Raw genomic sequence first — 14141 nt, forward strand, 5'->3', positions numbered from 1 at the left:
TGAGTTCTCAGTGGAGTTCCCCTTTTCTAGGGAGAATAAGAGTGTTCCCCAAGAGAACTATAAAACCATGGTATATGGGAATAAACTTGACAGAAGCAATAAAAATATTTGGAGTAACATTGTTCCTACTGCTCCGGTATGTGCCTCATCTATTACCGCCACTTGAACAGCCTATACATTCTGCAAGAAGAATTTGGGCAACTGGCTAATTGAGCAACCTGAAATCAGCAGTGTGATATCCTGGAATGTAAGTGTAAAATGTTAGACGCATAACAATACCCCCTCCATCTCGCTTCACCAAAGTTCCACCTTGAAGGGTCACCCACCACACCAAAGAGTCTGTACCATTAAATGTTTATTTGTGGTTTATTTTATACAAATACATATTTCTTTTTGCGTGTCCCATAGGTAGGTTTCTGCTTCCTTTTTGTCCTGGACACATAAGAGATAGTGATAGAAAAATTGCAAGGGAATTTGATCATTTTTTAAGGGCAACAGTCCCCATATGTTAACATTGCCGAAGTCTGAGCTTTGCAGCACTTTGCAAATGGTCTGTTAAAGATTGTTCTATGCATCACAGATCATTAGTTTTTGCAGACATCTTAGTGCAGTTGCCTCTGATTTGCTTCAAAATATTCCTCCTTCTGTGCAATGAGACCCAACACCAACAGAATTAACAAGCATCACATTAAGGACACAAAGCTGCAGGACTCCAGTATTATTTTCAGGTAGCAGTAAGCTGACCTCAAGGATCACTGGACAAATGATCTAGGAGGTGAGTGACTGTGTTATTGTATAATGTTAACCTGACCTCTAAAATTAGCCAACACTAGAGACACATGGATACAAGTGAACCTTGAGTATAGAATTTATGGTCTAGCTATGGTCATGGATTCTTTTATTATTGTTGTGCTTTTATTGTATTCAGAAATGTTTTTAATAATTCTGGTTTATTTATTAGAGTTTTGTCGATTCACTTAGAAAAGTAAATTTCCTTGTGCAATGATGACTTCACTTAGTGGCTGTGGTAAAAACTAGTTGTCAAGTAAGACCAAATTACATGCAAGTAAGTCTAAAACATAAACAGAATGTTTGCTATGATTGGAAAATTTGAAGTAAGCAGTTTCACCTAATTCAGTAGGCTAAGTGGAAAACTAAAAATCTCTTGCCAGGTTGGGCAATATAAAATCAGTGTATAAAAAGAAGATATATTGTAATGCAGAAAAGAAGTAAATATGTATGGCCAATCAAAAAGTTTTTTGAAATTTGTAAGAAGTGTCTGGTTTTAGTAAAAGAGTGAATTCTCTTCCTTATACTAAAACAACTACAATAGCTCCTTCCAGAATTAACCAGCTTGAGCATCTGGCATCAGCCCAGTTTCTCCCTGGTTGTGTTCCCCCCACCATGTTACATTCACCCAAAAGGTGAAATTCAACACTACTGTCCTTTAAAAATTCACCTTTAATTTGTAAAGGTTTGGTTTGCTCACATTCGTCTAGTGCAGGGGTTGGCAAACTTTTTGGACTACTAGGCCATTTCAGGAGGTCAAGAAGGCACATTAGGCCAGAAGTACATGTGCAAGTGCTTGGCATTGAAATGCACCTTGAGATTCGATTGCTTGAAAGTGCTGTTGGTGTCGTTGCACACTAAACACCGCGCTTTGTTGCCGCGTTGGACGATGAATAATTCGTCAGTCCATTCGGGGTTGAAGACACGACGTTCGAGGTCAACCCTCCAGGGACTGGTAGCTGCACGTTGCTTCTGCTATTTAGGCATAGTAATTGGGGTTACTGTGCGGGAACTGGATGATATTGATATCACGGGAACTAGGGATAATGCGACAATTCAATTAGGCCGGATAGGGGGGCATTGGGCCAGACTGGAATACTGGCTAGGCCGTATCTGGCCTAAAGGCCGGAGTCTGTCTAACTCCTAGTGATATAAATGTAGTACAAGTACATAGGAAATCTTGGTACAAATCAATGAGCGAATCATATTAGGTGAATTTATCCTTTTTTTTTTACCACTGTGGGAATTAGTAGATACAACTCACAGTTTTCCCACTAATCACCCTCATAACTGCAACTAATGTAAAAACACTGAATTTGGACCACTCATAGAATGAGAAGTCGCATATGTCAGTGCTGGACCTACAAATGCAACCCTTTAATTACTGACACCTCTAAATATTCAAATATTCTTGGTGTCCAAGCTGCATTTATTCCGTCACAGTGCCCGAAAATAATAGATAGTAATTTATAGGTAATTTAATAATTTATTAATTTAATTTGGGATAACCTGGCAACTCTGGTCAGAACTAGTATGCTGTACTTGCATTTATATTTGGCAGATCTAGACTCAGCACCCTCCTGTTCTTCACATAGGCAGCTGATGAATGGGAAAGTTGCATTTGTTTTCATTCTGAGCTATATTTGAATCACCACAAGGTCACCCAGACCCTGCAGCAATGGTATAATCAATATTAGCATAACGACTTACATGTGAAACTATGCTATCAAATTAGTTGATGCCATCTGCTGAATGAGCACGTTGAAATTATAAATGAAACTGTAACTAAACCCTGAGAACAATCCAATTCTCTGACATATATTTCTTTGTCTTTGTCCCCTTGTTCTATTTGCATTATTGCTTTTACAACCTGATAAGGTAATAATAAGATTCTTGTTCTGGGCACCTGTATTGAACACTTTTGAAGTTTATAATCAAAGGGTAAGTACTAACAACAACTGATGCTTTCCTTAATGGTGAACTCACCTGACATATACCTCACCTGACCTCCTTCTTTGGGGTTTCAGCAGCAAGATCTCTGCACCTTATGTGACCTCTGTTCTTAACCCCACTTGCCAATAATCCTAGGGGCCAATTCAGAGTATGCACTGTGTTAAAAACAAAATAATATTTATTTTAAATAGGGTGGCATGCACCAAAAAATAATACAAAAATGGGTTGTGGCGCCTGCAGTGCTGATGCATTGCCCTTCAACAAAAGTGCATTAGGGTACAATTTATTCATTATTCATGGCAAAAAAGGTAATGGTAATTTTCCATGTGTTATTTTACAATACTTAAGAAGATGGTTAACTGTCCTGTGCCATTTTAATTGTTAGCCTGTTACCAGTTCTATGGGCAGCTCTGGGGTCCTGGATTTAGGTTTTAGCAGTAGCACTTTTGTATAGAATAGTGGACAGGGTCAGAGCCAGAATCCAAACAGTATTGCCCCTCTTATATGAGTCAGGCAGTATATTTTGCCATGACATTCTGTGTAAATGCACACAGGTGACTGCAGTCAGCAGTACCCGGTCACCTGGAGCATCTCCCCTGTAAACTGTGCCCTCCAAGGTAGTTTCTTTCTAGATGCAAAGGATTATCATCATTATTTGAAAACAAAATATTCTGTCTACAGCACGTATTCCATTATTTTTTCCTTTTTATTTTGTATGGTCAGCAGGCGAATAGACTAAAACTGATCCTTAACCATATCCAGGTTTCAGACAGGTAGATAGAGCAATGGCTCACAAGAGCAGAGGCCAGTTATAAGGATAAGCAGAATATCCAGACAGACCTGAATCCACAGCAGAAGCAAACAAAGACTAACCTGTCGATCAGAAAAATTCTAAATGGCTAGCAGCCTGCTTAACAATTCCTGTTTAGAACAGATGTCCTGCTGAGACACCAGTTTGTACCAGCAAAGGTAAAGTCTCAAAACTGATTACTGTCGTTTGAATTTTCCTAATGAACAAAAAAAGTTCCTCTTTGTTTCAAAATGGACCCAATGGAAAAGGGGGAACTTTCACCCAGTACCCCCAAAGGAATACTTTCAGTGATGGTGTGATTCATCCCATAAAGTGAGTGATGGTGTGATTCATCCTACTGAAGTTCTTGTGAAACTAAAACAGTGGACTGCAATGGGTCCCAGCTTTAAATAGACCCCAGGCGGATCAGCTGGTTTATTTAAAAGTCTGAAAAATGTTGTGTTACAAAAAATGAGTTTGAAAATAAAGAATGAATGAAGATTTTTATAATGTGGGCTGTGTATTTACCCTGGCAGTGATCCCATACATGGCAGTCATAAAGTCACTGTATACTGAGCAATGTCTTAGATGTATAGACAGTGAGCTGTAGCACCAGTCTCAGCTGTTTCTCATGTTTCAGGATAGAAGCTGGGTCTGAATCAGAGCTGCATTACCTTCCTGTCTCTTCTCCCTCACTGCTGCAATGTAAGCAGACAGAATGGGGCAGGTCGCTTTTAAGGGACTGTTCATGTCATTTTTTGATTATAAGACTGAAAAATATGTCATTGCCAAGAACAAAAAGGTGGGAATATTATTCCGTGTTGTGCAGCTGTCCATTCTGGCATATCTTGTGGGGTAAGGACAAATTCTATGCTGTATATTTATATGTGTTCTGTGCCTCTGCTGAGTATTGCATGTGTTAGCATTATATATGCAAGTCAGGTCATATATATATATATATATATATATATATATACACACATACATAGTATATATAGTGTCGCATGAGTTCATTGTAGGCTATAAAAGGTTATGATATACTAAATGTTATTAATAGTAAGTAATTACAAGGAGAATGTATTGTATTATGGCACATCATTACTGGATGTGATATCTCATATCTACTGCAAATATATTAAATTGGTTATTAGAATATATTTGGTAGTTTTTGGACTTTTTGTTCCGAAAGAGTTATTTTAAATTTTGAAAATAATAAAATGATTATTAATAGTGCCAAATTATTTCATTAGGGCTTAAACAATACGGTAGAATATAAAGCAATTACATTGGAATGCTAACTAATACAAAGGGGCAAAAGGGGGTCCTGCTTTGCATGGAAAGAGACTTGACATATGTATATATTATTCTATTTACAGTTTTTTTCAAGTCCAAAGTGCTGAGAGAGGGAAACACTTATCTCACTATGCCTCCAACAGTAATTAACTGTTTCTGTTTAACATGTGCTGTTGCAATAAGCTGCACATGCTTGTCATAAATAAATTGTAGGAGATATATACAAATATATATATATATATATTTTTTTTTTTTTACTCATTTGATATGCTGAGGTCCATTAATTAAGATTCTCGGGTATATATTCCCATATTTTAGCAGTTTTTAAATTGAACCTCTTCCCAAACCACAGCCAACAACAAGTTTTACATATATTTAATAAGCATCAAAATAACTTTAAAACAAGCCCCCAATAATCTCTGTAGCTGCATGTACTGATCAGCAACTCATCTCCAAATATATCACTAGAGATTCTAAAAGCACCTGCTGTAAAAAATTGTACCTTACATTAAAAAGTTGGTGGGCTGTAAAGTCTCTGCTATAGAAAAACACAGAAAAGTGGTTAGGATTTAATGTTTTAAGATTAATTTCTCCACAAAGCCTTTTTTTCTCAACACATATTGATATTTTAATGTGAATATTCTTAGCATATATTTACTTTAAATAGTGCGAATGGAGTATGATCCAACCAGATTTTCTGGTTTAAATCTTTACTCCACACAAAAAAGCTGACTAACCCGGACAGTGAAGGTTTGAAAAAAACACATGCAGAATTATAGGGTTGGTCAATATGAGTGTGTGTTGTTCAGCTGTAGTCATAGCAGCTGTGTTCAACCCTACTGCTTCTTTTATTGATAGGGGTTAGATATTGGACCCCACTTATATATACAATTACACTCAGCTTTAAGAGGAATTTTGTTTTATTAGTATCCTCTATTTTTAAAAAAAACCATTCATTATTTCTGTGCTTCAGCATTGTGTAAACTGACCTGTGCTAGCACATGATGTCACACATTGCATTGAATTGAGGAACCCTATGTATTCTGAATGGGCTGTATTAGTAAGGCCAAAAAAGGTTCAGTGTGTAGTGTGTTACTGTGTGATGTGATACTCTGCAATGCATTTTGTCAGAGCTACACAGCCTTAGTAAGTTGGGACGGTTTTCACAATGATTGCCATGTTTTTAGTATTCTAAGCCCAGCATAATGAACTAAAGTGTATGTAAAGCCAAAACTTTTATTTTGTTCCGATGAGTGTTCCAGAGACACAGCAAAAAGTAAAAGAAGCTCACAACAAAACAAGGGGATATCTCCTGCCGCCTTGCCACCAGAATAGGTTTTCAATTAGGTTTTCTTTTACCTTGTTGCTGCAACAACTCAAACAGCCTGGATTTACTTTAATTGTCTGTACCTGTGGCAATGGTCATCAATACCAATAGCAGAAGTAAGTCCCCCAGGGGAGACACAGACAGACTTAAAAAACAGATTCTCAATCTTCCATACAAAACTCAAATGTTTAAAGATGGTTTCTCGAAGGAATACATGGGGCTGTGGAATTTCCTATAGGAATGAAAAAGGCTGCTGTCTACCTAATATAAAAAATAATACTGAACTCCAACCTTACTTTACCATTTTATGCATTTGTAGATAGTCCTTTTTCTGTACGGAAGGCAATTAGCCAGTCAACGGTTTGCTTTCTGTTTTGTTATTCACTTAGCTTCATGTGTAGGTGTTTTTGGTGATCTGTAAGCAAATGCAGCCTGTCTAGTAATGTTTATGAGCTGACACAGTGTGTGAGAGGCAGTGTTGTAAGCTAAGAAATGCTCTGTTCCTACTGAAATTTGTATTCTGCCGCCATGGTGTTTATTTCCCACAGACATTTGATAAATTTACACTCAGTGGATCACTAAGCAGTGCTTGTAAGAGCACATATATAATACAAAGAGCTAAGGTTTGTGATTTATTGTACTATCAGCAGTGACAGAGGAAAATTGATCATGAAGGTTATTGAAAATCTTTTTGGGAGCAGGGCATGGAACAAAGGTTTTCCCGGTTTCAGTGTTAACACAGGTTAGAGTGTTGTACTGATTTCAGATAACAGGAGAGACACAGGGTTGCCTGCACTCTATAATATACAGCAAATCTGCAGAGTATGAGAACCATGTATGGTAGTAGAGAGGAGCAAAATTACTATGTTATACTGTAAGGGGAGTAGAGAGATTAGTCCCTGTCTTTCCTGCACTGACTGGCTCCTGAGGATGAATCTTTTGCAACCTCCATAACAATGTGACAAGGGATAAGAGCAGGAATAACACAGTACAGGGTCAAGATGTTTAAAATTGTACTAAGTAGTACTACACAGAGTTAAGAGACAGAGGTCCAACTGTAATTTGAAGTTAGAGTTTCGCTTTGTATACATTAGTACATAAAGTCATTGGACCTGATTTATTAAAGCTCTCCAAGGCTGGTTAGGATATACTTTCATCAGTTAAGCTGGGTGATCCAGCAAACCAGCAATGAATTTCCTAAAAATAATTTGCTATTGGTTAGCAAATGTTTTAAATTTTGGAAAAGATCTATTCCAGGCTTGCTGGATCACCTTCACTGATTAAAGTGTATCCTCTCCAGCCTTGGGGAGCTTTAATAAATCTGGCGGATTCAGTCATTCTCTTGGACCTGCTGGAGTTGCAAGGCTGCTAGGAATACTTTCACCTTTTGTACCACAATGATGCACTACACAGCTGAGACTGCACGTTTCACCTGAGAATGTTGCATTCATTATTAGTAATATGGATGTTGTGGAATAAGGTCAAATCCACCAGTGTGCACATTCCCTAAATCATAGTTTTGTGACATTAATATGGGTATTAAAGGGTGTTCCCATACCTCCCATTCATCTTGCTGAGGTGGGAAAGAGTAACACAACATTAGGGCCTGAGCACAATTATCCCTGTTAATATTAGTATACCAAGCAACTAAATGGCTTTATTTCAGTAATACTGAATCATCAGTCATCTTGGTTTGCTACACCTGTAACTGGATTTTCAAATTACCATCATTATTTCTAAAGACAGGTCTCCATTATGAGTCAGTGTTGTAGAATTGCACTTCTATTTCAGGATTGATTACTGCCCATATGACCTTTGTGTCATCTAATACACTTTTCACTATTTCATATTCTGACAGTAACTTCATGTGCACGGTGTACTTATACTATGGTGCCAAGGACAGCTGAGGGTTATCATAGGAAAGTACTAGGATAAAATAATACTCCGGATAAACTAGCGTAATGAAGATAGTATCAGTTGTCATTGTACGGTAGCAACAAATGAGACCATCAAACTTGTGATTTATTCATTACAGCCTTGGCTTAACACTCCATTTAAGTCATTTTTGGGATTAGTTGGAGTCCTGTAACAGGTTAATTAGTATCACTCAGTTTTAGTTGCATTTGGATGTGAGACAGTATGGTGACACTAACTAGTGTTTGGGAATCTTTTATCCTACCAGGCACACATATCACAGTTAAACATAGTGATCTTCAAGTGTAAATAAAGAAGTTATGGTTAGTTACAGTTCCAGTTAGGCCTGGAGGGAGCGAGAAAAGTATAGTATAGTGGAAGGACGGCATGACTGGGCGAACAGGAGAGCAGACAGCAGAGGGCTAATTTCTCTGAGCGAGAGTGTGCAAAAGGGGGTGGGGGGTACAGGGAGGTGACAAGAGGAGGGGTTTGTAGAAGTTAAAAGGGTCAGAAAAAGGAAGTGAAGGCCTTTTTTTAGAGGAGACAGCAGTGAGGGAAAGTTTTCCCACCCTCCCTCCCATTATTTGGTTTTTAGGGATACAGTATGAGGGGTTTGGTGGTTTGTGGTAGGCGGTTGAGGTCCTCGGGAAGGTGCTTTGTTGTAATAATTATGTTGGGGGGGCCCATCCAAGGTATGGAGCCCCCGGTTTTGGGTTGCCGTTGGTGTAATCTGTTGATGGGGTCTGCACAATAAAAGTTTAGTTTTGTTCCCGAGCTGGAAGTATGGGCGCAATTGTTGTGCTGGGAGCAATTGTTGTTGTTTAGGTGCAGTTCCCAAAAGGTATAAAGTGGTGGCTTCCGAGGACCTGCAACCAGTAAAAACAATATTTCTGGAAGCAGTAGTATAAGGTATTGTTATTGTTATAATGTTTCATGTTTTATTATTTGTCAGTTGAATATTTATGTTTATTGTAATGGTTATCCTTAATAATATTTATATATTGTTATATTATTTTATATCGTTTAATAAGGTATTTAATAATAATATTTGTTAATAAAAGCCCTAGCGGTAACCCTGAGTGTAGAAAAAAGTTGCTGAAAGCGGTAACCCCGAGTCACACTCAGGGTATGTAAACCTATGGGCAGGTAAGTAAATACAGCACTTACCTGATCCTCTGGCGTCCCGCGCCATCCATCGCTGCAATCTCTGTGTTCTTTCTTCTTCCTCCGGCCGGCTTCTGCACCCGATGAGTCACCGGGGAGTTCCCAGTGACGTTGGTGCATGTGTACGTTGCCGGCAAGACGGGGCGGGAAATTCAAAATACATTTGTTTTGCAATTAATACAAAATAACTGTATTGAATGCAATACATTGAATTTATATGTGTAAACACAGCACATTGTATTCAAGAACATTTATTTTACAGTATATATAATAGTATGAGTATATTATGTATTTTTTAAAAAAAATTTAAATATATAGATTTTTTAATTTATTCAATTTATTGATTTTGTGTTTCAAACTTTATTATACTCATACTAAAATATTATACTGTAAAATAAATTTTCATGCAAAACAATTTACCGCATTTAAACATATAAAACCGGAAAGAAATTAACTGCTAGGGAGGTTAAGCAATGATTGGTGTGTTTTACTGTGTAACAAGGTGGGGGTAATCAAAAGGGGAGGGGGAAGAAAGTTTTTTTGTGGGAAACAGTTTTGAGGTTTGGGTTTGCAAGAGTTAGTAGGCAAATCCGCAGAGCTATGTTTTGCCACAGTCATGTATTGAAGTTCTTATGCTTAGCCACTCTTTAACATAAATCTTCAGTGACTGAAGTTTAATTGAATTGCCCTGCAACCTAAAGTGGAACTAAGGGCTAAGGTTTACAAGGAAAACATTATATGTAACTTCTCCCTGTGGCAACCCCAAACGGAATGAATAGGGGCGGCGTGAGTGCTCACTGCCGCCAACTGTCAAATGTGCAGGAGCTTTTTGAACCAGCAGTGCTGGGCCAAGTCCTTGAGTAGCTGGTATGGTGCCAGCCATGGGGCACCGTACAAAATCAAGCATCGAAGAGCTGGGTGTGAACCTGGCTTTAAGGTTCTTATACATTAGTTGTACCAAGTATCTTATGTGATGCACAAGTCCCAAAAAACGTACAAAACTTTCTTTACCTCTTATGACTGCTGAATCTGCACCCCACTGATATATGGCCGCAAATATCAACGACTCAGGAACAATATCAGCTACCAACAGATTATCCTATCAGCACGAATCCACTCTCTGTTACCTATCTCCACTCCTGAGGTCCCATCCCAGTGTTAACCGGCTCACCAGTTTATACCACAATCCATACACTGCCAACAATCTATTCATCCCTGGGGGGGACTTTAATCTGCTTTAAATGGCACCTCCACCCTTTATCTACCCTACATATATCTTTTTACTATATCCCCACTGTTACACCTCTTATCTCCTCCAATCATTACTAGGCCTCACCCATTTATTTACCTACCTACCTGCTCCTACTCCTTGCTCAATACATTCCCTTGCTCCTGGCACTTCCTTTCAGGGGGCCTAAACAATAACTCTTTGTGCCAATGTACTTACAATTCTTACAATACATATTTAAAGGTATTGTACTTACAATACATATTTAAAGGTGAAGTTCTTCATTTTTCTAATTTTGGTTGTTTAGCAGGAAAGACATTAAAATGACTTTTGCCAAAAAACTGCTTAAGCTGTCTTCTATTAAAAATATTCTTTAGTTTTTTTTCAGTGTTATATTTAAATCATGGATACTGACATCTTTCTCCGGAAATCTGTAATATCTGTAATATGGTTTTTTATGCCAGAAAGTTGTAAAATTCAGTTTCCATGCACTGGAGTTACAATGGCGCTTTATTATTCGGGGGAAACCAGACGTGGAAGAAGACTGGCAGAAGAGATGGTAGTGGACTAAGCAACAGGAGTAGTGTTAGTCCCACATTGGTGGGGAAGGGCATACTAGGGGGTAAGCCTACCATCATTTAAAAGTATGTCATGCTTATTTGAACATTACAGCATATCCTTGTGGAATTCTAACTCCACTTAAAATAAAAAATAATAGAAACCACACATATTCAAACACTCTCCAATTATCAGTAAGTACTAGGTATTAAAAATATTTTTGAAAATGCTTTTAACATTTATCTTTTTTCGAGGGTCAGGTGACCACTTTCAATCATGTTGCTGTTGGTTTTAGGGATGAGTGCCTATAATGTCAATGATAATGCTATCACAGAATAAGGTTTGGATAGTATTGACTCCAAGTCAAAAAAACCTAAGAATTTTTTGCAGGATGAAATGGTATTTGTTGTACTCATCAGATATAACAAACATTTATCAATTTACCAGGCTAAAAGGGAGCAGATAAGTGATCACTGTCAGGATTTACATATTTTTTAACCTAATTGTTTGGCTTTCAGGTCTGTACACACATGCCCCGAGTAGCTTCTATGTCACCATTCTATCCAATACCACCCCAGCCATCCCTAAAGCCCCCCTCTCCCTAGAACCCAAAAAACACATACTACTGATTTAGAGCTAATTGGCTGGGGACAGCCATTTTAATAACAAGATTTTTAATAAAAAACATTTATTAACATAAATATATATATATATATATATATAAAAATATATCCTAGTAACAACAAAATAATTTTACAACAACTAAAACTCACTTTTCCCCCAAAACTCAGAAACACCCAGATAGGTTGCAGATCCGGGATGGAACCCCCCAACAAAACACCACACCCCATGTGTCCAACGGATTGATATTTTTGGCCTCTAGACATGCCCTTTTGCCTTGGGTTCCAATATCAACCATCCACTGACCCCTCACTGTCCACCAGTTGTAACACCAAAATCATGCATTCACCATGGACACCATCCCACTGAAGAGTCCTCAACCACCTTCCATCATCAACAGACCGTGCCTTCCCCAGACCTCAACTGCACAAACACCCTTACCAACCACTCCACCATTATTCTTCACCCCGGTCTTCTTTCTTAAACCCCTTCATGACTGGTTCCTTTTAACACCCAGTCATGTAGCCCCTGCACCTCTGTTGTTTTCTGTATTTCAGCTTCGGGCCTACCTGTACACACAGTACACACAAGGTATGGGCAAATACCATAGTTTCTTGCAGTGACTCTAGCCTTGGAAGATAGTTAAGGATGTTTTAGAGTGGTTGCCATTTTGTTTTTCTTTTTGTGTTCCGTATGAGGACACACCAGAGGTGTTAAGTTGCCATTGTGTTGTGATGTGATTTTGCTGTGTCCCTGCACCTTTAAGATGGAATGGTTAGCCTCCAGGTATGTTCCTTTGAAAGAACCCTGATTAGTGTTTACTGTTAAGAAGCATACTTTACAGAGAGGCCCTAATGAGGCAACATGGCTTCCACATACAATATGTTTGTAAATTAATGCTACTAGAACTTTTGTTGTAATTGTAAATAGTTGAGACCTTGAGTGTTTTTTGCAGGCTGACCGGTAAGTGTGCTGGCAAACATTGTTGAGTAAACAATTCTTTCCATGTGTATTGGGCCTTAGAAGTTACAGATTGTTAGATCAACTGCCATTTTTGTTTTCTATTTGATCAAACCCTGGAAAACGCTGCAAAAAAGCTTTTGGAATAAACGGAGATAGGGGAGAGAAATGTAAAAGGAATAAATCAGCATGTGCTGCAGAAACAGGTACCTTCTAAAAGCTAATTCAGAAAATAAAGATGTACACTATCATTGAATATGTAGCCCAGGATGAAAAGCATAAACAGGTGAAATACAATTTGTTCTTTATATTACAGTAAATAAAAGTTCTTGTTTATGACAGATTAGTTAGCATTGCCTGGCTGCCTAAGTATGCAGCAAAAAAAGTTAGACTTCCTTATTACTTGTTCACGTTCAATGACTCATAAACGATTGAAGCCAAATCATCAGCATGACAGCATCTTCATAAAATGAGGTTAATGGTATCAATGGCAGTTTGGATATTTGACAAATGTACTTCAATCTGTTAAGTCTATATCCACTCCAGTGGTAGATGATACCTAACATCTTGACACATCCAGGCTAAACAGAATCTCAGAAATATGATGCCTATCTAAGTAGAGCCAGGCTGGAAGTTACAAGCATAAAGTCCAAAGACTTGGACAAGGTACTAAAGAGGGGAGCCAGTGTGTTGCTATGAATGGCTTCTGTGCACTGGAATTTGTGGCCAAGTCCCATATCTCCTATTTTTAAACACATTCTCCTCCCCATACTAAGCATTCCAATATGGTAACATATCAGACAAATATCTTTAGCTTCCAAGTTTTGGCCGTAGTCATGGACCTCAACTTTTAAAATAAAAAAATTAGCATGTAAACAACAACAACATTTTATTGTCACTAAGATCACAGCTCAGAGTAAGTTGCAAGGACAATATGTGCAGGTCCAATAAATGTGGACTCTGACATCTTCAATTCAGCTCTATTAGTATAATACAAAGAATAATATGAACTCTTCACTGCTTACCTCTCCATCAAATTCCTCAAGTCCCAATACCGGCCCTTATAAATAAAGATCTACAAAATTTTTTTATAATGCAGTGGGATTTAAGCATTTAAAGCACCTTCAGGTGTTGGATTCTAAAGAGTCCTCAGGCAGCTGTATCTTTGCAATATGAGGCAAATCAGTGACGTAGGAGGCATCAGAGATACATATGAACTTTTGTTTCTGAGGTAATTTCCTGTTGTTTTAAAAATACAGTCCAGACACCTTAGGGACAACAGCCCTAATTAGACATGAACCCCAGTACACGTTTACACATACTTTATTCCCTGAAATAGTAATCAATGTTTTAATACAATGATGTCATCACATCCTGGAAGCAGACTTGTTATTGGTCTTTTAGTTTTTTGGACAAATCTAGACTTCTGATTTTAGGGATCTGTGTAAAATGACTACAAGCCTTTGTGCTTGAGTATACAGGTGCCTATACCTAGCCGGAACCACAGACCATGTCCCCCGTACTGATCGCAGGTTCCGCGCGTG

General features: G+C 38.1%; 1 protein-coding gene across 2 annotated transcripts in view; it reads left to right on the forward strand.

Moving 5' to 3' along the window:
- The first annotated feature begins 4223 nt into the window (after window positions 1-4223).
- Window positions 4224-14141, forward strand: part of P2RX5 (purinergic receptor P2X 5) — a 34456-nt gene continuing 24538 nt past the window's right edge. For both annotated transcript variants that reach the window (XM_072431093.1, XM_072431101.1), the window contains exon 1: window positions 4224-4387. In XM_072431093.1, coding sequence (XP_072287194.1) covers window positions 4251-4387 — 137 coding nt within the window. In that variant the 5' untranslated portion in view covers window positions 4224-4250. The remainder of the gene's footprint in view (window positions 4388-14141) is intronic.

Source organism: Pyxicephalus adspersus, chromosome 1 (genome assembly GCF_032062135.1).
Source record: "Pyxicephalus adspersus chromosome 1, UCB_Pads_2.0, whole genome shotgun sequence".
In the NCBI taxonomy this organism is placed as follows: Eukaryota; Metazoa; Chordata; class Amphibia; order Anura; family Pyxicephalidae; genus Pyxicephalus; species Pyxicephalus adspersus.